Source organism: Astatotilapia calliptera, chromosome 4 (assembly GCF_900246225.1).
Source record: "Astatotilapia calliptera chromosome 4, fAstCal1.2, whole genome shotgun sequence".
Lineage (NCBI taxonomy): Eukaryota > Metazoa > Chordata > Actinopteri > Cichliformes > Cichlidae > Astatotilapia > Astatotilapia calliptera.
This window is the reverse complement of record NC_039305.1, coordinates 32,047,746-32,069,266: the sequence shown is the minus strand read 5'-3', so window position 1 is coordinate 32,069,266 and position 21,521 is coordinate 32,047,746. Positions and strand designations below refer to the sequence as shown.

The 21,521-nt window shown below is 46.7% G+C and overlaps 2 protein-coding genes across 4 annotated transcripts; one reads left to right on the top strand and one right to left on the bottom strand.

Annotated features, from left to right (window-relative positions):
- Positions 1-688: 688 nt before the first annotated feature.
- LOC113019954 (uncharacterized) lies at positions 689-3,348 on the top strand. Its single transcript, XM_026163618.1, has 4 exons — positions 689-1,004; positions 1,378-1,488; positions 1,937-2,103; positions 2,436-3,348. Exons 1-4 carry the CDS (start codon positions 915-917, stop codon positions 3,346-3,348), a joined length of 1,281 nt encoding a protein of 426 aa, XP_026019403.1. The 5' UTR covers positions 689-914.
- A 1,207-nt stretch (positions 3,349-4,555) lies between these two features.
- On the bottom strand, positions 4,556-8,558 carry LOC113021467 (uncharacterized). Of its 3 annotated transcripts, XM_026166184.1 has the most exons (13): positions 8,497-8,558; positions 7,783-7,808; positions 7,395-7,480; positions 7,214-7,246; positions 7,028-7,117; positions 6,545-6,616; positions 6,348-6,436; positions 6,133-6,235; positions 5,764-5,866; positions 5,632-5,684; positions 5,446-5,524; positions 5,022-5,225; positions 4,556-4,973 (listed from the first exon to the last, which is right to left on the bottom strand). In XM_026166184.1, the coding sequence occupies exons 2-13, from the start codon at positions 7,787-7,789 to the stop codon at positions 4,642-4,644; spliced, it is 1,251 nt and encodes a 416-aa protein (XP_026021969.1). In that variant the 5' UTR covers positions 7,790-7,808; positions 8,497-8,558; the 3' UTR covers positions 4,556-4,641. The 3 variants fall into 3 exon arrangements, with proteins under 3 accessions (XP_026021969.1, XP_026021967.1, XP_026021968.1); XM_026166182.1 differs by having other exon boundaries at positions 7,395-7,808; XM_026166183.1 differs by lacking the exon at positions 8,497-8,558 and having other exon boundaries at positions 7,783-7,957.
- Between the last annotated feature and the right edge of the window lie 12,963 nt (positions 8,559-21,521).

Here is a 21,521-nt window from a genome sequence, read left to right as displayed (position 1 = left end):
TGATTTCCCAGTGTCTCTGTGTACTTATAGTGTGTGTTTTCCTCTGCTCCTCGTCGCGTCGTCTGTATTCATACCTTGTGAAATCCCCTGCGTGCTCTCCCTGCTGTTCTCCCTTCATGTTCAGGTTTGCCACTCCTTTGTATAGTTTATCCCAGTTTAGTTCGTCCTTAGTTCTGTTTGCCATCTCCACTTTATGTCTGGTATTGTTAATAAATCACCCTTCACGTCTGAATAAGTGCTGCATTTGAGTCCTCCTTCCACTCTTCACACGGCCGCTGCCCCGAACCGTGACAGTACGACGCGACCACGAAATGGACCCAGCAGCGCTTAATCCGACTAAGGAGCTACGGGAGAATCTCATCGATGCCACACAGGAGCTCATCGACCTGTGGCTGGAAAACCCGGGCGGGGAGTCCCAGCGCGCTATAGAGAGGCGGCTACAGGACTTTGTTTTCTGGGGCTATTCAGAGCGGGATGGGAGACTGTACGGGTCGCTTACCCACCTTCGTGGTAACAGATCCTTCGCAAGTGGGCGTGTACAAACCCTCTGTAAAACCAAGAGACTGTTTCTCTGCCGCCCCTTCTGAGCCAGGACTTTATCGCCATTCTCCGGCTCAGTTCTGTGTCCAGCCACAAACCTCCCAGTCTGTAGCTCAACCGCTAGCCTCCCCAAGGCTAGCGGTTCAAAAAAGTTATAACATGCCAGAATCTAATGCTATAGCTGCAGCATGGGCTGCAAAAAACTTTCCTTTCCAGTTGTTAAAGTTATTCCTATAGGCTGTATGCAGTATTTTATATATCTACTTGTGAGTTGAAATTTTTAATTTGGCATTGAAGTGGTGCTTTGAGATAGCAAAAACATTTTCATACTGTTTAATCTCATTTAGTGTTTTCTTTTTTTCTGTAGAGCATTTATGGTTGACAAAGACTTTGCGGAAATAAATGCTTTGCAGAAGGTTTTTCCAGAGTCAGCTATCCTTCTATGCTGGTACCATGTCTTGCAGGTAAACCACATTGTTTTCTTTTCACGTTGTCTAAGATGCACCTGAAACACATTTTTACAACAGGGTCCTGTTGTTATGATTTGCCTCATTGTGATATTCACCTACTCAGGTTAATGAATATAAAGGGATAAAATGTTGAGTGACTTTGTCCATCCATTTAAGACCACAGTGCACTCATCTTCTGGTGGCTGCTTCCCAAAGCTCTTTTTGACATTTAAAAATATGTTTGCCTGGTTGATTTCTGTAATGCACAGGTCCTCTTGTCCAGTGAGTGACAAAGTTATTTTTGGACGTCAGCTTTCTTTTATGCTTTTTGTACAGCTGCTCCTCTGTCTCTCTCTCCAGATTAACTTTTTTTCTCTTACATTCACAGGCTGTTAATCGATGGCTTTCAAAATCAGAGTCCGGGGTCCATGGGCTTTCTAACACCCAAAAGAGAAATGAAATCATTTCTTTCTTTTGTAAGCTGAAAGCTTGCACATCTGTAAGTGTAATTTGTCTATTTCACATTTTGATTTCTTGATTACACTAAGAGCATAATAACTTTCAGTTGCTAAAAAAAGTTACAGAGAGATACAAAATAGATTTTTGAAACAATTTCTAAAACTGGCTTCTTATCTTGCTTATCAAAACAAGTACTTAAGCTGTGCAGAACATCATTGTGTCACCCACTGTGCAGTAGAACTTGTGAGTGGGATTCTTTCACAGACAGATGCTGAAACCAAATATGCTTATAGGTTTAGTGTTCCTTCTTAGCCATTGTAAGGGAAGAAATAATTGCTTCTTAATACAAAAACACGACATATTATTAATAACTTAAAATTCTTAATGTTATTCAATAAAAGGAAAAGGGCTTCAATACATAATATTAAAGATTTCAATAGGTCTGTTAAATGGATTGAAATATATTCTGTTGCATCCAATTCTCTTAGGAGGACGACTTTAAAGCCACATCAGCAGAGTTCTGCCAGACATTTAAGCAATACCCTTTGGTGTGCCAGTATTTTCAGAAGCACTGGGAAGGCATTGGCCACATGTGGTGTGACTACGGCCGTCGGTTCAGTCACGCTCGTTCTGAAACAAACAATGTGATTGAAAGGTATGATTTATTATTTTGACCTCATTCAATTGTATTGCTGAAAAAAAGATATTATGCTTTAATCCAAGAGGCTAAACTGAGTAGGTTCGTCATGTCATTGCCAGAACAGGTTTTAGGCAAATCCTTTAAATTCTAGCAGCGTTTTTTATGTTATCACAACAAAAAACAGAGTAGGTGGATTTGCCTAAATCAGCTAAACAGGCACAGAGCATTCCTTTATAAAAGACGTGTGCAATAGGTATTCCAATTTTTAAAAAAATAATACAGTCTTGATTAAAACTTTAAATTCCTTCAATTACAGTTACTAATCATTTCAAATAACTGTTTTTCAGATTTTTCCACCGCCTGAAATACCAGTTTTTATCTGGCTACAAGAATAGGCGTCTGGATGATCTGATTGAAGTGCTCCTAGGGAAGGCCGACGACTACTTCTCAGTCATAAAAACCCTGCAAGATGTGGGCCGCATGAAAAACAGGTTTGCTGACACCTTGTCTCAAGTTTCAGACTCTGCTTCAAGACTGATGGAAAGTGGTTGGGCTCTTAAAATTACAGTCCAGAACAGCCATGGAGTTAATGCATATCAAGTCCCATCTGAGTCTAGAGAAGACATGGTGTATGATGTCTGCCCTGTTGAGTCCTACTGCAACTGTACATATGGCTTACGAGGACTTCTTTGCAAGCATCTAGTGTTACTTGCAAAATTAGCAGAGGCTGACAATGACATCTATCCAAACATGGAAACAGACATTTCTACCTTGGCAAGAATTGCAGTGAAAGAAAGGCATTACTTTGTACACTGTGAGGACTTGAAAGTGATAAAAATGCCAAGTTTGTTTGGAAATCTGTGTTTTTTTGCATCGGCTGAAACACTTCAGTGCACTTGTTGTACGTTCTCTCTCTATAACACATGTGCTTGCCTGAAGGTGCCTTGTAGCCATTTTAAACAAATGAAAAACTCTCTGAAAAGTCCTCTATCAACTTTGAATGACACTCCTGTAGTTGAAAGCACAGACAAAAAATGCACAGAAGATGCGGTTGGAAAACTAAATGCTGTTTTAGACACAGTTAAACAGTGGGCATTCATTCCAGAGGGTATTACTGCAATGATAGATGAACTGCATACAAATGTCTTAAAAACAAAACAAGTAGGCAAAAGTATATGCCAGTACGAAATAAAGACGACAGATAATGCACGCAAAATTAGGCCATTGTATTCTAGCAAGAAACGTTCGGTGAAACGATGAAAGATGAAAGATGAAGATGAAAGATGAAGATGAAACGAGGCTGGGTCTCCCAACATGACAATGATCCAAAACACACCGCCCGGGCAACAAAGGAGTGGCTCCGTAAGAAGCATTTGAAAGTCCTGGAGTGGCCTAGCCAGTCTCCAGACCTCAACCCCATAGAAAATCTGTGGCGGGAGTTGAAAGTCCGTGTTGCTCGGCGACAGCCCCAAAACATCACTGCTCTCGAGAAGATCTGCATGGAGGAATGGGCCAAAATACCAGCTACTGTGTGTGCAAACCTGGTAAAGACCTATAGTAAACGTTTGACCTCTGTTATTGCCAACAAAGGTTATGTTACAAAGTATTGAGTTGTATTTTTGTTATTGACCAAATACTTATTTTCCACCCTGATTTACCAATAAATTCTTTACAAATCCTACCATGTGGATTCATGGATTTTTTTTTTCACATTCTGTCTCTCACAGTTGAAGTGTACCTCTGGTGCAAATTACTGACCTCTGTCATCATTTTAGGTGGGGGAACTTGCACAATCGGTGGCTGACTAAATACTTTTTTGCCCCACTGTATGTGTTAGAACAGTCATTATGCTGTTTGGATTAGGAACCAATCATTTTTGCCAAATAGTTAACACAAACTTAGAACAACAATGAACAATTTTCAAGATTCTGATTTACAGAACAAACAAAAGTCACAAAAGGTTTCATTATTTAAGAGACAAGATCAAGTTTTTCACACAGGAATGAAATGACAGAATCCAGTGCAGCGGGGCCAAAGGTGTATGTCAGCAAACTGAAGGTTGAGGAATCAGTCAGCTCATGTTTAAGATTGTGTTGGATTTTGAGAAGAGTCTGTCTGTTATTAGAAAGTAAGATTAACAATGTTACACCAATAACCCAAATACGGGGAAATGACAAATAATACCAAAAAAGATACAACTTTCATATTGTTTTACTAACTTACTTTGTCATATCAGCACTTGAATGGTCGATGCCTTTACAGACCATGTCTGTTGTGACATCGCAGGCCAATCTTCCGGCAAACCCGAGGGCTAGCTCCCCAGCCTCCTCTTCACTCAGAACACTAAACACTGTTACTTTAGTTTTGGCCTTCTTAGGCCTGTCAAGAATCATTGCGGGCAGTTTGGCTTTACAGCCCTAAAAAAGAAAAAGTGCAAACACCAAAAGAGCAGAGAGAGAGACACACACGCGCACAAAGTTAAATGCTTTTGTTTACATGGTGTAATTGTGTATATGTTGCAGCAAATGCACAATTTCCAGCCACATTGTCACTTCATTGATACGAGTAACCCGGATTTATTTCAGGTGACATCAAAATCACGAAATGTATACCTACCCCAATCAAACCTCTGAAAACATGAACTGACATGTTCTCTGCGTTGATTCTGCGCTTGATCTCGTCTTCTGTTATTGTGTAGGTTTTCTTTTTTGAGCTTGGTACAGATAAGCGACCATGCACTCTGTAAACTGTACTAGTTCCTTCTGAATCAGTTTGGAATTCTGTATCTGCATCGATCCTGTCAACATCATCAGCAGCAGCATTATCTGTACTCAGACTTGTGCCGTATACTTCTGCTTCTTTTTCGTTGTCTTCAGTCTGTGTACCTTCATCTCTTTCAGTCTGTGTACCTTCATCTCTTTCAGTCTGTGTGCCTTCATCTCTGACTGTCAGTCCTCCTATCTCACTGTTACTTGTCGATTTGCTGCAGATGTTCTCTCCCTTAGGAACTTTTCCTTTGTCATTCGCTGCCTGATGCTTTCCCTGATGACATTCTTCACTGGCTACTTCTATTGCTCCTCCTGTATAGCCACCTACTATGCTGCACAACTCCTTTCCCTCTGCTGTGCTGCACTGTGCTGTTACATAAAGAAGAATGATATAAACAGCACTATATCAATTTAATTGTGAAGAGAAATCCCCACAATACGACACAGTTATGTCTAAAATAGTTTTGTGTAAAAACTGGATCTTGAAACGTCCACTTTAATTACACAGTCCGGGTGTGCAAAGGCAAAATTACGAAATTTTTTTCACTTTAAACATTTTTGGACATTGTTTAGTTATATTGTGACTTACTCTCACAGAAGATACAGATGCCACAAACAGACTTTGAACAACGCATGTGCTTGTATGCACCACATTTCTGGCACTGCACCTGTGAATTTAAAAAAAAAAAAGAAGAAGAAATAAACAAACAAAAAACAAATGAACAAAGTCCATTAAATAAACAATCTATATGGCTAAGGACATGTCATAGTGTACCCGGTCTTTGGCTGCAATCACACACCAGCACTGACTGCACTTCCTAGTTCGATCTGCAAAATATAATTTGTTTAAGTACAAGTTACATTTTCCAATGTTAGAGAAAAAGAAGGCAGCTAATTTTATCTTTACCTATTGAGGAAAATAAGTAGTGGCAAAGTCGGGACCTGAGCTTTGTGATTTCAGTGTTGTACTCCTCCACTTGTGTTTTACCGTCAATGAGAGAGTGGGCAAACTAATAATTGACGAAGAAGAAAAAAAAAAAAAGAACAAAAAGAATTAGATTAACAAAGAAATGTTTGTTTGTTTTTAACCCCCCCCCCCCCCCCCCCCCCGAGAAAAAAAAAAAAAAAACAGCAACCAAAGCAAAGCATTACTGCTGAAATGGTTCAATCTACAAAAAAATTTGAGATTTTACCATCCTGCCTCTAAGGCTTTAAAAACTGAATAGGCAAAAATGTAAACATTACTTATATAGGTAAAAGCTATAGTTTTCAGTACCATGACGACATGCACTCCACATGAGTTCCCATCCTGTTGATGTGGGTGGCTCACATGTGACAAGGTCCACTCTCCAGTGCAGCCTCTTGCTGAAGCAAATGAGCTGAGAGATCGCAGTTATTACAAATAAAAAGCATATAGAGAAATCAATAACCACGTTCGGTAATGATTTCAATTAAATTAAATATGTTATGTTAAATATGTTAATTAATTACCTCCAGTTTTTCAACACCGCACTTTTTCTGACCTCCGACTCGCCAAATGAATTCATATAGACTATGGTCCTCTTGGGTATGTCACAAAACTGTTTTGTAAAAAGATGGATATGGTAGGCTTGGGCCTTGAGCTTTCCTAATGAGGGACACTGAAAAGTATCATGCACTAGAGAGAGTGCAAAATCTGTGCAACTTGCAAACAAGGTCCAGTGGCTGCCGTTTTCCAGACAGGCTCCAATCAATTTCTCATACATCTGAAAGATGTTTTTCTGGAAATAAAAAGAATGTGACAAGTATGTTTTTCTGTCAAGAATGACACTGCAAAACTGCGAAAGCTTGTCAGGTGAGACTTGTGATTAATTCTGCAGATACACAAACATATAGAAAGTGTCATTTTTTGTTTACATTAATTAATTTCTATAGTGTGTACAAAACAAATCAAGACCACAGACTCAACACGCACCACTAAATTTTTGGTGTTCTTTATCAGTTGGCCAAGACAGAAATGTTTTAATCTGTGTGCATTGCTTTTGAACAAGTCTTTACACAGAAAAGGTTTCAGAAAGGTGTTTTTCAGGTTCTTCTGACAAGGCTTCAATTTTGGAAAATGCTGTTTGTTTATAGTGGCAACTTATAAACCCTTTGTGATAAGAACATAGTTACCACAGTCCAAGTCATACCTTCAAAAAGTATGCACTTTGTGCTCTTGTGGACCCATCCAAAATTTTTCCAGTGATTTGGCTTGGTATTGGATAAATGTGAGGGAAATTCTATAAAAATAACATAAATACACCTATGTTTTCAAATACATTACAAAAAACGTAAACATGCTATGTCATTATGATCAAACAAGCTTTTCAACATACCTCACACTGCAAATAGATTAGGCCATCTATTACCTTATAAAACAAATAAATAAATACATATAAATAAAAACAGAACTAAGGAATACGATTCATTAAGTAAATTGTACAATAAAGTGTATTTAAAGCAGAATTTAACATTAGTTTTATGACAACATAAAAGGATTTTTATGTCAAGAGGTACCTCATCTGAAATGTTAGTCTGGTCAAACAGGGATTTCAAACTTGAAATACCAATAGAGTTTGGTCCAGCTACTCCCACAAGGTAATCTGTGAGAAAGCATATGCTGTAGTCAACAGATATCATTTTCTTTTTGCATGCTGCAACCATCATCCATTTCAGTCTTCTAGGAGCTTTGTCTGGTTGTAGTTCTTTTTTCTCCTCCTCATCTATTAATTAAATTGTTTTCTGACCTTCCTAACTGTTTCCGACCTGTCTTCCCAATGTGATGTTTAAGCAATATATGTATGGTCAGAAGGGGGTGAAATTTTCATTGCAGTTGTACGTGTAACATTGCATGTGATAATAAAAGGCTTGATTGGTTGATTATTCAACATGAGTTGACATTTACCTGACATTGTGAAGGAGTCACAGTTTCTGTAAGGGTGTAAGAACATAACATGTGGATTTGTTACACTTCTTTTTCACAAGTTAATAACAATCAATAATTTTCATTCCATTATTTACAAGCTATCACACGATGTCCCAGGGACAACATCTACACGATGTCCCTGGGACAACATTTACACGATGTCCCAGGGCAACTTCTACATGATGTCCCAGGGACAACATTTACGCGATGTCCCAGGGACAACATTTACACAATGTCCCAGGGACAACATTTACGCGATGTCCCAGGGACAACATTTACGCGATGTCCCAGGGACAACATTTACGCGATGTCCCAGGGACAACATTTACGCGATGCCCCTGGGACAAATTTGTAAATTTCTGGATTACTGTTAATCTCCATAGAATCAAGAACTCATGTCCAGTTTCACAGCTATGGACCAGTTAATTATGTTTCCAGGTGATAGTTTGATTCATAGATTCAGCACACAACCATAAGTCTAGGCCTTTTAGTCCAGATTCTCTTCACTTATGTTTGTAAAATGATCAGGGAAGCTACTGCAATTTTGCCTGACCCAACCCCCGGGCCACGAAACACCCAAAAAGTTGGGGAACGCTGGTCTAGAGAACACTGGTTAGCTAATGCTGTCGTCAAGTAGCCTATCGCTAGCAAACAAACAGCAAGCCAAGTGAGGAACATATGTATAATGCTTACCGTTTATTAAAGGAAAGTATCCTAAATTGACTTCAAATTCGGCGGACAGGCGAATTGACTTCTGTGACCTGTGGCTGCTTCTCCACCTGTGGCTGCTTCACCACCCGTGGCTGCAGCGCCGCCTCCTGCAGTACCACCACCTGCAGCGCTACCACCTGCTACTGCCACGCCTCACCCTGAGGACGCAGCCTCGCCTGGCCCGGCTTCATCCTCGCCTGGCCCAGTTTCATCCACGCCTGGCCCGGTTTCATCCACGCCTGGCCCGGTTTCATCCACGCCTGGCCCAGCTTCATCCTTGCCTGGTCCAGCTTCAGCTTCATCCTCGCCTGGCCCGGCTTCAGCTACAGCTTCGTCCTCGCCCGGCCCAGCTTCACCCTCGTCTGGTCCAGCCTTCGTGTCTGCGTCCTCATCTGGTCCAGCCTTCGTGTCTGCGTCCTCGTCTGGTCCAGCCTTCGTGTCTGCATCTTCATCTGGTCCAGCCTTCGTGTCTGCATCTTCGTCTGGTCCAGCCCTCGTGTCTGCATCTTCGTCTGGTCCAGCCCTCGTGTCTGCATCTTCGTCTGGTCCAGCCTTCGTGTCTGCATCTTCGCCTGCAGCAGCGTCTTCAGCATCCGCACCATCGCCTGCAGCAGCGTCTTCAGCATCCGCATCATCGCCTGCAGCAGCATCTTCAGCATCCGCATCATCGCCTGCAGCAGCGTCTTCAGCATCTTCGCCCGCTGCGGCCCCGGCTTCCGTGCCTTCAGCCTCGCCTGGCCCAGCCTTCGTGTCTGCGTCCTCGTCTGGTCCAGCCTTCGTGTCTGCGTCTTCGTCTGGTCCAGCCTTCGTGTCTGCGTCTTCGTCTGGTCCAGCCTTCGTGTCTGCGTCCTCGTCTGGTCCAGCCTTCGTGTCTGCGTCTTCGTCTGGTCCAGCCTTCGTGTCTGCATCTTCGTCTGGTCCAGCCCTCGTGTCTGCATCTTCGTCTGGTCCAGCCTTCGTGTCTGCATCTTCGCCTGCAGCAGCGTCTTCAGCATCCGCACCATCGCCTGCAGCAGCGTCTTCAGCATCCGCACCATCGCCTGCAGCAGCGTCTTCAGCATCCGCATCATCGCCTGCAGCAGCGTCTTCAGCATCTTCGCCCGCTGCGGCCCCGGCTTCCGTGCCTTCAGCCTCGCCTGGCCCAGCCTCGTTTGGATCTGGAGCTAAACGGCCGTATTCTAGACCGCTGGCTAGGCTACTGGCCGGGCGCCGTCGCCTGACTGGCCGCCGTTGCCTTCCGCACGGCCGGCCCCCGGACCGCCATTGCCTGAGCGGCCGCCGTTGGCTTCCGCAAGGCCGGCCCCCGGACCGTCATTGCCTGAGCGGCCACCGTTGCCTTCCGCACGGCCGGCCCCCGGACCGCCATTGCCTGAGCGGCCGCCGTTGCCTTCCGCACGGCCGGCCCCCGGACCCTCTTCGCCTGAGTGGTCGCCGTTGCCTTCTGCACGGCCGGCCCCCAGACCCTCTTCGCCTGAGTGGCCGCCGTTGCCTTCCGCACGGCCGGCCTCCTGAACCTTTTGTGCGCCTCCACGGCCTTCTTCGTGGCCGGCCTCCTGAACTGTCCTATCCTGGCCTCCTGTGTTATCGGGCCCCGGGCCGGCCACCTGAACTGTGTTTCGGACTCTGCTCCCCTGTGAGTGTTGTGTGCCTTTTTTTTTTTTTTTTTTTTTTTTGGGACTCTGGGGCCTCCATCTTTGGTCATGGCCCGGTCCCTCCGTCCTGCGCCCCCTGCCGCCCGCCCGGATCTGGTGGTGTGTTTCTGTGGCTGTTGGGGGCCAGCCCTTGAGGGGGGGGGGGGGGGGTACTGTCATGGTCCTGCGACCATGACTCGGTGACTTTGTGTTTGTGTTCTTTATTGTTATTATTCTCTTTATTATTCATGGGCTGTTTTGGGATGGTTTGTGTTTTGGGATTTTAGGTACTGGGTTCTGAGTTTGTGCTCCCTCTATTGGTCCCTGGTGTCAGTGTTCCCCTGTCTCGTCAGGTTAACCAGGTCCAGCTGTGTCTCCCACCTGTGTGTGATTTCCCAGTGTCTCTGTGTACTTATAGTGTGTGTTTTCCTCTGCTCCTCGTCGCGTCGTCTGTATTCATACCTTGTGAAATCCCCTGCGTGCTCTCCCTGCTGTTCTCCCTTCATGTTCAGGTTTGCCACTCCTTTGTGCAGTTTATCCCAGTTTAGTTCGTCCTTAGTTCTGTTTGCCATCTCCACTTTATGTCTGGTATTGTTAATAAATCACCCTTCACGTCTGAATAAGTGCTGCATTTGAGTCCTCCTTCCACTCTTCACACGGCCGCTGCCCCGAACCGTGACAATAACTATAACTGTGGTGGAAAATAACAGGCAAAGACTATGACTAAGACTAATGTAGAACTGACAGACGAAAACCATAACTATGACTGAGGGTGAGGAAAACTAACAAAGACTAAGACTAAGGTCAAAATAAACAGACGACCCGACAATGGCATGCAGAAAACAAAGGGCTTAAATACATACATGAGGTGATCAGGGGAAGTGGAGACACATGGTGGAACAGCTGACTGACATAAACCTAATGACAGGACCAGGAGAGGAAAGCTAAATACAATGAACAAAGAACACATGACACTGTCAGAATAAAACAGGAAATACTAAAACTAAACATGACAACACAACTTAACAGACCTAATACGTGATGAATAAATGCAAAACCCCAAAACATAGAAAACCAGAGGAACAATAAACAATAACTGCCCAAACTAAAGACAGATAGGAAATGACACAAAACTAATCACATGACAAAATGAGACAAATACAAACATGAACTCAGAGCGCTGGGTCAGAGACCCAGCCTGTGACAATAGTAATGAAGAATGTCCCGTTACATGAGTGTTTTACACAAAATAATATTAATGTGGTCTTTCCCTCACAGGGGTGCCACACGCTCACCTACAACAAAAGTGGCTCCTGACACTTGAAACAAATTTGCACTTACAGTCTCTGTATTCTTATCAAATCTCACACAGTGAATAATCAAAACCCTTAAATTAAAACTTCAAGCACTTAGGAATGTTTGGTTCTCTGGGATTAGGTAACCACCATAGCTTATGGCTTCTTCCTAATAGCTACATATGGGGTAGAAAAGAGATAGATATGGTATCTGGACAACCAGTGGGCCTTGGAATGAAGATAAGCTAGGTTGTGGGGGCCACAAGGCAGCCAAAGGCACGAGGTAAGTATCTACCATGTTTACAGTGGGCCATGACTGGTATGTTGGATGGCCTAGAGATGAATAGGTTAGCATTTGGCCTGGACGCCTCTGTCGGGTGGATTGCCTCAGTGGGGCAGGTGAGTTCAACGGAGAGTCTGCTGCCTGCTCACTCATGTCGAGGTGACTCGGGTTCTACTTCCGACTGAGGCAAGTTAAGGGCTGCCGAACTGTCACTCCTCTCGTGGTCATACTGGTAAGTCTCAACTTCATCCCCAGTCTCAGGTGCCATGGGACCCTCTTTTCATAGTCGACTTTCCCCGTGGGCCCCAGCCATCTCTGACAGGTTCTCAGCAATGTCCTCGGCATCTGTTACAGGCGTCCTTCGTCTTGGCTCTTCAAGATCCCTCGGGCTCAGAACAGATTCTCCTTCAAACCGAGCCTGTGTCTGCGTCCCTGGTTCCATTCTGTCCTGGCTGACAGCCTGTTTCTCGGAAGGGACAGTTGTTCTGAACTCAGCCTGGGTCGGTGGTACCCTCAACTAATAGCCACTGCCCGGATCATCATCTGAATCAAAGGTCTCAGCATTTTCTATCCGTCCTTCCCTGTCTTTACACCTCACTCGATCATTGGTCTGTTTGTGTGTCGATCTTAAGGTTAGTTTAGTTGGTTGTGGTGGGAACTCTACTGGCAAATCATTGACCAACAGGAGCAAGTTTCGGTGCAGGGTCTGAGTTCTTCCCTGGTCATTACCCTCTGGATGGACGACATACACTGGGTTATCCGAAACCTGTTCCTTGACCACATATATCCTGTTCTCCCAGTAGGACTATAATTTGCCGGGTCCACCACGCTCGCCTAAGTTCCTCACCAACACTCTGTCCCCTGATTTCGGTACCACTCCCCTCACCTTCTGATCATAGTACGACTCCCCCTTAGCACTAGCCAAGAGGCTATTTTTGGTGGCAACCTGATAGGCCTCTGTCATTCTCTTACGCCACTTTTCGGCATACCCCCTGTGCGACACTGGTTCAGTTTCCTCAACCAGGCCAAACAAAAGATCCACCGGAAGGCGGGGGTGACAGCCAAAAAGCAAGAAATGTGGGGAATAACCAGTGGACTCATGACGAGTACAGTTATACGTGTGTACAACCTGTGGGAGATGATCGTTCCATGTTTCCTTTTCTTTGTCTGTCAGGGTACGCAACATCTGCAGCAAGGTGCGGTTGAATCGTTCTGCGGGATTACTCTGGGGGTGGTATGGGGATGTCCGAGAATGACCAACCCCTGAGAGCTGCCCAAGAGTTCGGAAGAGCTCATTTTCGAACTCTCGCCTCTGATCGTGATGGAGTTTGTTGGGGAACCCAAAGCGAGGTATAAAATCATTGTAGATCTGCTCGGCTGCAGTCCGCCCGGATTTGTTCTTGGTTGGGTAGGCCTGAGCGAACCGTGTAAAGTGGTCGACCATCACCAAAATGTATTCATACACGCCTTTGCTTTTCTCAAGATGTAGGTAGTCTGTACAGACAAGTTCAAGCGGTGAGTTGGACTTCAGGTTGCCCATGGGTGCACGCACATGAACTGTGGGTTTCTTTTGTTTAATGCAACAGTATTTCATAGTGACGTAGTCCTCTATGCACCTCTTCATATGAGGCCAATAGAACCTCTCTCGTGCGAGATGAAGGACCCTCTCAGTACCGACATGACCCATCTGGTCATGAAGATGTTTCAGTACCATAGGCTGGTACAGGAGAGGTAGGACTAGTTGTTTTTGTTCGGGTGTTCGTCTGCACAAGATTCCATTTTTGAGGTGTAATCGGTCCCACTAGCGGAGGAGTTTACAAGCAGATCCTTCTAACGACCTCCTCTTACTCTCACTGAGTCTGACATTAGACTCTTTAAGTCTGATGACCTCCTTCATCGTGGGGTCATCCCTTTGTGCCTGCATCAGGTCATCAGGTTTGACTTCCTGGAGAGCCGCGCCTGGCTGCAGCATGACGTCCTGAGAGGAAGCCAAAAGGACAGCCGCCCACGCAACTTCTTTCTGCTGGGCTACTCTTGCTCCCTCCCAAGCCCCTCTTACCACCTCCTGTGACAACTCTTTGGTACACACTGACGCAAGGTTGTTCACACCCAGAGGAATGCGGGACAGTGTGTCGGCATCTATGTTTGTTTTTCCTGGCCTGTATTTGATGCTAAATTGGAAATCTGACAATTTCCCGACCTATCGATGACCGACTGCGTTAATCTTAGCTGTGCTCATGATATACGTAAGCAGGTTATTGTCTGTGTAAATGGTGAAGTGTGGTGCGTAGATAATCTCTGAACTTTTCGCACACTGCCCATTTAAGAGCCAGGAACTCCAACTTGCCACTGTGCAGGTGGTAGTTCTGTTCAGCAGGCGACAGGGTTCGTGACCCATAGCCAATGACGCACAACTTCCCGCCCTGCTGTTGGTAGAGCACAGCGCCCAGTTCCTGCTCGGATGCATCAGTGTGCAAAACAAAGGGTTGGTCAAAGTCTGGATATGCTAGCACTGGAGGATGGACTAGCATGTCGACCAGTTGTTCCAGTACCCTCTGATGCTCAGGAGTCCAGTCTATGGGCGCCCTCGATGGCATCTGGGGCCCTTTGGTTTTACTCTGACGGCCATGAGTGGGCCGTTCTGAAGATTTGCTCTGGGGTAGCTCGTACAGTGGCTGAGCTATCCTCGAAAAGTTCTGTATGAAAGAGCGAGAGTAGCTAAAGAAGCCCAGGACCCGCCTAAGATCACCTACTGTCTGTGGTGACTTGGTCTTCAGAGCCAAGACAGCCTCCAGATCCTTTGGGTCAATCCTGATGCCCTCAGCGCTAACTAAGCGCCCCACATAACAAACTTCTTCTTTAAAAAGCTCACACTTCTCAGGCCACAGCTTCACACCATGGACCTGAAGGACCTGAAGCACTTTGCGGACCACCTCGACATGGGTTTCAAAAGACTGGGAGTAACAGCGGATGTCGTCAAGCTATGGTACGCAACAGTCATCCCTCAGCGAACCTAAGATCTCTTCCATACTTCTCTGGGAGGCGGCAGGTGCATTAGTGAGCCCGAACGGGGTTCTCACCCATTCGTATAGGGCCCAGGGTGTGGTGAAGGCGGTGAGATGGCGGGAGCCTTCATTCACAAACCCCTGGTGGTAAGCCTTGCCTTGATCAAGGATGCTGAACCAGGAGTACCCCCCTAAGGTGTCAAGCAGGTCGCGTATCCGAGGTAGTGGGTGTCGGTCCGGAACCATTTTCTGGTTCAATAGACGGTAGTCTATGCAAAGACGGAGTGAACCGTCTTTCTTCCGTACACACACGATGGGAGCAGCATAAGAGGACTTGGATCTTACTATCCATCCCTTCACCAGGAGGTCTTGCACATACTCTTTAACCTTCCGTAGCAGCGGCTTACGTATGGAAGTATATGCTCTCTGCACTGGTATGTCATCCTTTAGGCTTATCACCATTTTCAGATCAGGATTACAATATCATTCCCATCCCTCGCAAAGGCCCTGCACTCATTGAACAACATTCTCTCAACAATCTCTATTTGTTCCTCCTCCAAATGTTCAAGGTTCACTGGCGGATGCCATGACGTTGGTAGAGGTTCAGCTGGCTCCACCGTTACCTCGCGAACTGTTACGGTAAGTGGGGACTAGTTTGGGGCCTCGGCCTCCACAATACGTTCAACCAGCTGTAAGGTGCCCAGGGCTGTCTTCCTCGTCAAGGTGATAACATGTTTGGTGTCGTTACTCAGAGCAATGGTGACGTACGGCTTAGCTGGATTCTGTATTTCAGCTAACCCTGTCCAGACATCCAACTGCTCTAGGGCCTGATTACCCTCATCAGCCTCAAACAGCACCAAACAATCGGATGGATTGATGGTTGATGGACCCCGGCACTTTACCCAGGTGGCCTGTCCAGCAGGGATAATCACATCCCTTTCACCTGTTCTCAAGCACCCTTGTGTCAAGTTTGGCTCTACTGTCTGGATGAAGCTTACGACCACCTCAGCTTTCTCAGGGGGAAGACAGATGGCATTACACAGCAAGATAACAAGAGTAGGTATCAACCACTCTGGTTGCCCCTCAATGATCTGTTCCAAGACATTGAAACCAATCAATGGTTTGTCCATTGGCAAGGTACTGACGAGGACCGGAGTACTGACGGAGAGGCTTGGGTCTTAACCCCCCGGTAAGTTGATCATGATGGGTACCCAGCCATCAAATTGTATGGTTCCCACATTGACTGCGCACACTTTCAACTCATCAATTTCCTCGATGATCTCTGACAGAGGTCGCATGACTAAGTCAGGCAAGTATCTGTCTTTCCAATCTCGACACCAGTGTCAAGTAGTGCTTTCACTGCTAAGCCATTCAAATTACGCTGTATGAGAGCTTTCTTACCGATTAGCTTAGCAACTGCCCCACGTTTAGTGTGTGGTGCCATAACACCAGACGTAGCGAGTGCCTCACCCTGCTGCCAGTTAACTACTTCTGATGTGACTGGTGAGGGGAGACTGGGTTTGCTACTGTTAAGGCTCGGTTGGGTCCTCACCTCCCTTAAGCGCTCACTGTAGGGCTCTCTTTTGGACTCAGTCACTGGGCGCCCCACTGCAGAGACCGGTTCACGTTTCCCTGGTTCTTAGATTTTTTTAAGCAGCCAACCACCCTGTGACCCTCTTCCCCACAGATGAAGCAATGGCAACAATCTGGACGGTTCTGTTCAACACAGTTTGGACACCCAAAGGTTTTGTCTTTTCTGTTTCTTGACCTGTTTTGTGAGTATGGGTTTGCTAGGTCTGAGGCTCGTGCTAGAGTCTGTTGTCTCATCGCCTCCACCAGCCCAGCGAGCTCATTAACTTTAGCTGTGAGTTCTTTAATCGGGTCAGTCTTGGTCGTGTCAATTGGTCGGTCTTACTTACTACATTCCTGGATGGTGTTGAGCTCAGACTGAGCACTATGTGCGCTAGTTGTGTTCTGTCGACGGGACGAGCCTATTCTCTTTTGCCTCTCACTTTCCTCGCTAGTGATTCTCATTATGTGGCGCAAGATTGTTTCATCACTCACCTCTCTGCTTGACAACAGAGGTTTTAACCTCTAATGTTACTAATGTTACTGTGCTTATACCCAAGCCCCTGGTAGACCGAGTGCAAGAAAACATCCTGAACAGTAGCTGGATTGTACTTTATGCCTGCATCAGACATTTTGGATGTGAAGAGGACCCGCTGCTTCAACCCTATCACCTGGTAGAGAAACTGCTGTGGTGTCTCACTCTCGCCTTGTGTCAAGTTTGTATGGGCTCAAAATGTGGTCATAAATATTTTGTACTTGTAAAAAAGATTTGTATGTGTAAAAAAGATTTGTGTGTGCGTAAAAAAGATTTGTATGTGTTGTGGTGGACCACTAGAGGGCTCCACTCACACCCAGTGTAGAGGAAGTGTGTTCCTGTGTTTTGTGGCGCGATATGCGCAGTTGATGTTGGAGATGAATAAAGAAGGAGTGAGAACTGAGAGCTGTGTCGTTGATGCTTACCTCCACATTGGTGACCCCTGACTCGAGCATGCAACGGGCCGTAGATAACGCACACTCCGCTATGGATGCATCAGCGGCCACCGGACCTCCGCCTCCTGTTGCAGCTACGTTCGCTGTGGCGCTGAAACTGCCGGACTTTTGGCTCCATGACCCCCCCGTCATGGTTCGTACACGTGGAGGCTCAGTTCGCCCTTCGCGGCATCTCGGCTGACGACACGAAGTATCACCATGTGGTGGCCTCGCTCGACCCGCTGGCCACCCGTCGCGCGATGGCGCTCCTCCGGGACCCACCCGCCCAAGGGAAATACGCCGCCCTCAAAGAGCTGCTTCTTCGGCGCTATGCCCTCTCCGACGCCGAACGAGCCGAAAAGCTCCTCAACCTGTCAGGCTTGGGTGGCGGTACCGCGCTCGAGCTCATGGAGAACATGCTATCGTTGCTCGGGCCGGAGGACGGTGGTTTCCTCTTCGTGCACCTCTTCCTTCGCCAACTACCGGCCGCCGTGAGAGCTGTCCTCACGAACTCTCCGCTTCTGCCTGCGAAGGATTATCGCTCCCTGGCTGAAGAAGCGGATCGTATTCTCCTGGCTAGCCGCACTTTCGACGTTCACGCCCTGGCTACGGACACGCCGGCGGCACCTTCCATGCCTCCACCTGCCTCCCCCGGAGCATCCGCCCCCTTGCTGACGGCAGGGATTGCTACACGCCGGCACCGCGGAAAGAGCATCTGTTTCTACCATCAGCGTTTTGGCGACAGAGCGCGTCGCTGCCTGCCGCCTTGCGCTTTCACGGCCCAGGGAAACTGACCCGCCAGCGCGCCGTAGCAGCCGCGACCGCTGGCAATACAGAAAGGCTGCTCTTCATAGAGGACTCGCGCTCCGGGAGACGTTTTCTCGTGGACTCCGGCTCCCAGAAGAGCCTCCTTCCCCCTACCGCTGCCGACGGACTAGCAGCGAACTGTGGGCCGCAGCTCATTGCAGCTAACGGCTCTCCCATCAAAACGTTTGGGGAAAGGTTGGTGAATGTTTGTTTTCATGGCCGGGATTTCCAGTGGAACTTTGTTGTTGCTGCTAGCTCTGTACCTATTTTGGGTGCTGATTTCCTGTGTGCTCATGGACTACTTGTCGATGTCGCTAACAGACGTTTAATCGATGCTCTCTCGTTTTCTTCGCTACCCTGTTTTACTCGGGCCTCCGAGCCCCTGATTCGGGCTAATGTAGTGACCTCCGGGGATGCTTTTCAGCGTTTGCTTTTAGAGTTTCCATCGCTGTCTGTCCCTAATTTCTCTAGCACGGTAACGAAGCATGGGGTTGAGCATTATATTCCCACGGTCGGGCCCCCGGTGTTCGCGCGCGCGCGCCGCCTCGACCCCGCGAAACTGTCCGTCGCTCGGGAAGAGTTTGCAGCCATGGAGCGCCTTGGCATTGTACAGCGTTCGAACAGTGCATGGGCCTCTCCGCTTCACATGGTGCCCAAATCGGACGGTCGGTGGCGGCCATGCGGAGATTTCCGCCGTTTAAATAATGCCACGGAGAATGACCGTTACCCCATCCCCCACATTCAGGATTTTTCTGCCAATCTCGCCGGAACGTCGATTTTTTCTAAAATTGACTTGGTGCGGGGGTATCACCAGGTTCCCGTGCACCCCGAAGACGTTCCTAAAACCGCTGTCATTACCCCCTTCGGCTTGTTCGAGTTTTTGTGCATGCCGTTTGGCCTGAAAGGTGCCGCCCAGACCTTTCAGCGGCTGATGGACTCCGTTTTGCGTGGGCTGCCGTTCGTTTTTGTTTATCTGGACAATATATTGGTGGCCAGCTGCTCAGCGAGCCAGCACGAGTCCCATCTGCGCCAGGTTTTCCAGCGTTTGGAAGCGCACGGCCTGATCATCAACCCTTCCAAGTGCCAGTTTGGGTTGCCTGTTCTGGATTTCCTCGGGCACCGCATTTCCGCTGAAGGTGTGGTTCCGTTGCCCGACAGAGTCCAGGCCGTTTCGGCTTTCCCGCGTCCCACGTCGGTTAAAGTGTTGCAGGAGTTCTTGGGGATGATACATTTTTACAACCGCTTTCTCCCCAGAGCTGCCCACCTGCTACAGCCACTCTATGCTGCCTTAAAAGGTAAAACAGCCAAAGATCCGGTTGACTGGCTGCCTGAACGCGTCCGTGCGTTTTCCGCAGCCAAGTCTGCGCTGGCTGACACCGCCCTGCTGGCCCACCCGCTTCCGTCGGCGGAGATCGCGTTGACCACCGACGCCTCGGACGTGGCAGTGGGCGGAGTGTTGGAACAGCGGGTTTCAGGTCTCTGGCAACCGCTCGCCTTTTTCAGTCGTACGCTCCGGGATGCTGAACACAAGTACAGTGTTTTTGACAGGGAGTTGCTGGCCCTGCACCTCGCGACACGGCATTTTCGTTTTTTCCTCGAGGGTCGCAACTTTGCTGCGTACGTTGACCACAAACCTTTGACGTTTGCGATGTCCAAGGTCTCTGACCCATGGAGCGCACGCCAGCAGCGCCAGTTGGCGGCCATTTCTGAGTTTACCACAGACATTCAGCATGTGGCTGGTAAGTCCAATCACGTCGCTGACTTCCTTCATCACCACGAAGGAAAACAGTCTGTGGTCGTCCGAGTTTGGTGATTTTTGTGTCACAGGTCTACGTGTTTAATACAGGGACTTCCACAGCCTTTTCAACAGCGCTGCGGACCGCGGGGTGGGGGCGGGCAGTGTTTTGGAAATGACAGTCTTCATTACAAAGCTTTCTTCGTTATGAATTAGCATACATGTTTTTATTGAACATTTGAAGAACTAGCAAAAAAAACAAACTCTTGTAGAGGACATAAAGTCAGAGATAGAAAAGACAAGGAGCAGGTGCATCTAGTACAGTTAGAGCTGCTGCAAAAACCCACAGAGCCCAGCAGCCAGCGTAACAAATTCTGGATCCTTTGCTTTTAGTTAGCAGTTAGCATTAGCAGTTAGCATTAGCAGCGTATCCTGCATCCGATGTGAAAGGACTTTTATGCTGCGCACTGTGACTCACAGCAATGGTCCTGGGTCAGCCCTGACTTTGTGTTAAACTAATCCTAAAGTAATAATGTTATTTCTAACCACTGATATACCACAACTTTATCCTTTCAACAGCTACTGAAAGTTAGGGGACCTAGCTGCTATCGGATATTTATATAGCGATCCTCCAGCTTCAAACGGTATCACCCTTCAAGGACCTGCAGTTCAAAACAGCGCCCCTCCGACAGCCAAACCCATCTGTTCTCTGATTGGATTGTTACATTTGTGATTGACATGACATTGACCAATCAGATGAAGGGAAGAAAAATAGGGTCAAAAATCCATACTTGTAACTTGCAGGGGTTTTTTTTCTAAGTCCACACACAAATCTTTTTTACGCACACACAAATCTTTTTTACACATACAAATCTTTTTTACGCACACACAAATTCTTTTTACACATACAAATCTTTTTTACGCACACACAAATTCTTTTTACACATACAAATCTTTTTTACGCACACACAAATCTTTTTTACACATACAAATCTTTTTTACAAGTACAAAATATTTATGACCACATTTTGAGCCCATAAGTATACTATTATATATTGTACATATATTTATTAGTTTCAGGTTGGCCATTCTTGTATTTTGCTCGTTTGTGTTGTTGTGTTTGCACATCTCTGTTGCTTGTGGGGCTCGCACACAAGAATTTCACTCGCATGTGCTGTGCCAGTGTGCCTGCACATGTGATGTGACAATAAAAAGTGATTTGATTTGATTTGATAAGTTTGGCTCTACTATCTGGATGAAGCTTACAACCACCTCAGCTTTCTCAGGGGGAAGACAGATGGCATTACACAGCCCAAAGATGGGCTGTATACTGGCTGACCTCACCCTGGGGACCGGCATGGGTGCCGGGGCAGACCAGACATGGACGTCCTTGGTTTAACAGGTTTAAGAGTGAACTGACGTGGGGATGACTGAACCAAACTTGACAAAAGCTGAACTGACAGAACCTGAACTGAGTGTCTTAGACCTGGTAACATTGCTCACAGTTTTTCCTTTAACAGCACTTACAGGCAAGTGACTATTGTCTTTGATTTTTCCCTGTTCAAAGGGAGCCATGTCATCATAGTGTGTGAATGTGTGTGTGAATGGGTGGATGACAGGTTGTGTAAAGCACTTTGGGGTCCTTAGGGACTAGAAAAGCGCTATACAAATACAGGCCATTTTACCATCATCCAAAAGAGAGATTCCAACAGT

What these genes read in the sequence shown, in the direction of transcription:
- LOC113019954 (XM_026163618.1), top strand. Translation starts at nt 915, where the DNA reads ATGGTTGACAAAGACTTTGCGGAAATAAATGCTTTGCAGAAGGTTTTT. An exon ending in AGCTGAAAGCTTGCACATCT is followed by an intron (nt 1,489 to 1,936) that starts GTAAGTGTAATT and finishes CAATTCTCTTAG; the next exon opens with GAGGACGACTTTAAAGCCAC. An exon ending in ACAAACAATGTGATTGAAAG is followed by an intron (nt 2,104 to 2,435) that starts GTATGATTTATT and finishes ACTGTTTTTCAG; the next exon opens with ATTTTTCCACCGCCTGAAAT.
- LOC113021467 (XM_026166182.1), bottom strand. Translation starts at nt 7,544, where the DNA reads ATGATGGTTGCAGCATGCAAAAAGAAAATGATATCTGTTGACTACAGC. An exon ending in AAAGTGCATACTTTTTGAAG is followed by an intron (nt 6,617 to 7,027) that starts GTATGACTTGGA and finishes TTTTATTTCCAG; the next exon opens with AAAAACATCTTTCAGATGTA. An exon ending in GTGGAGTGCATGTCGTCATG is followed by an intron (nt 5,867 to 6,132) that starts GTACTGAAAACT and finishes GTCAATTATTAG; the next exon opens with TTTGCCCACTCTCTCATTGA.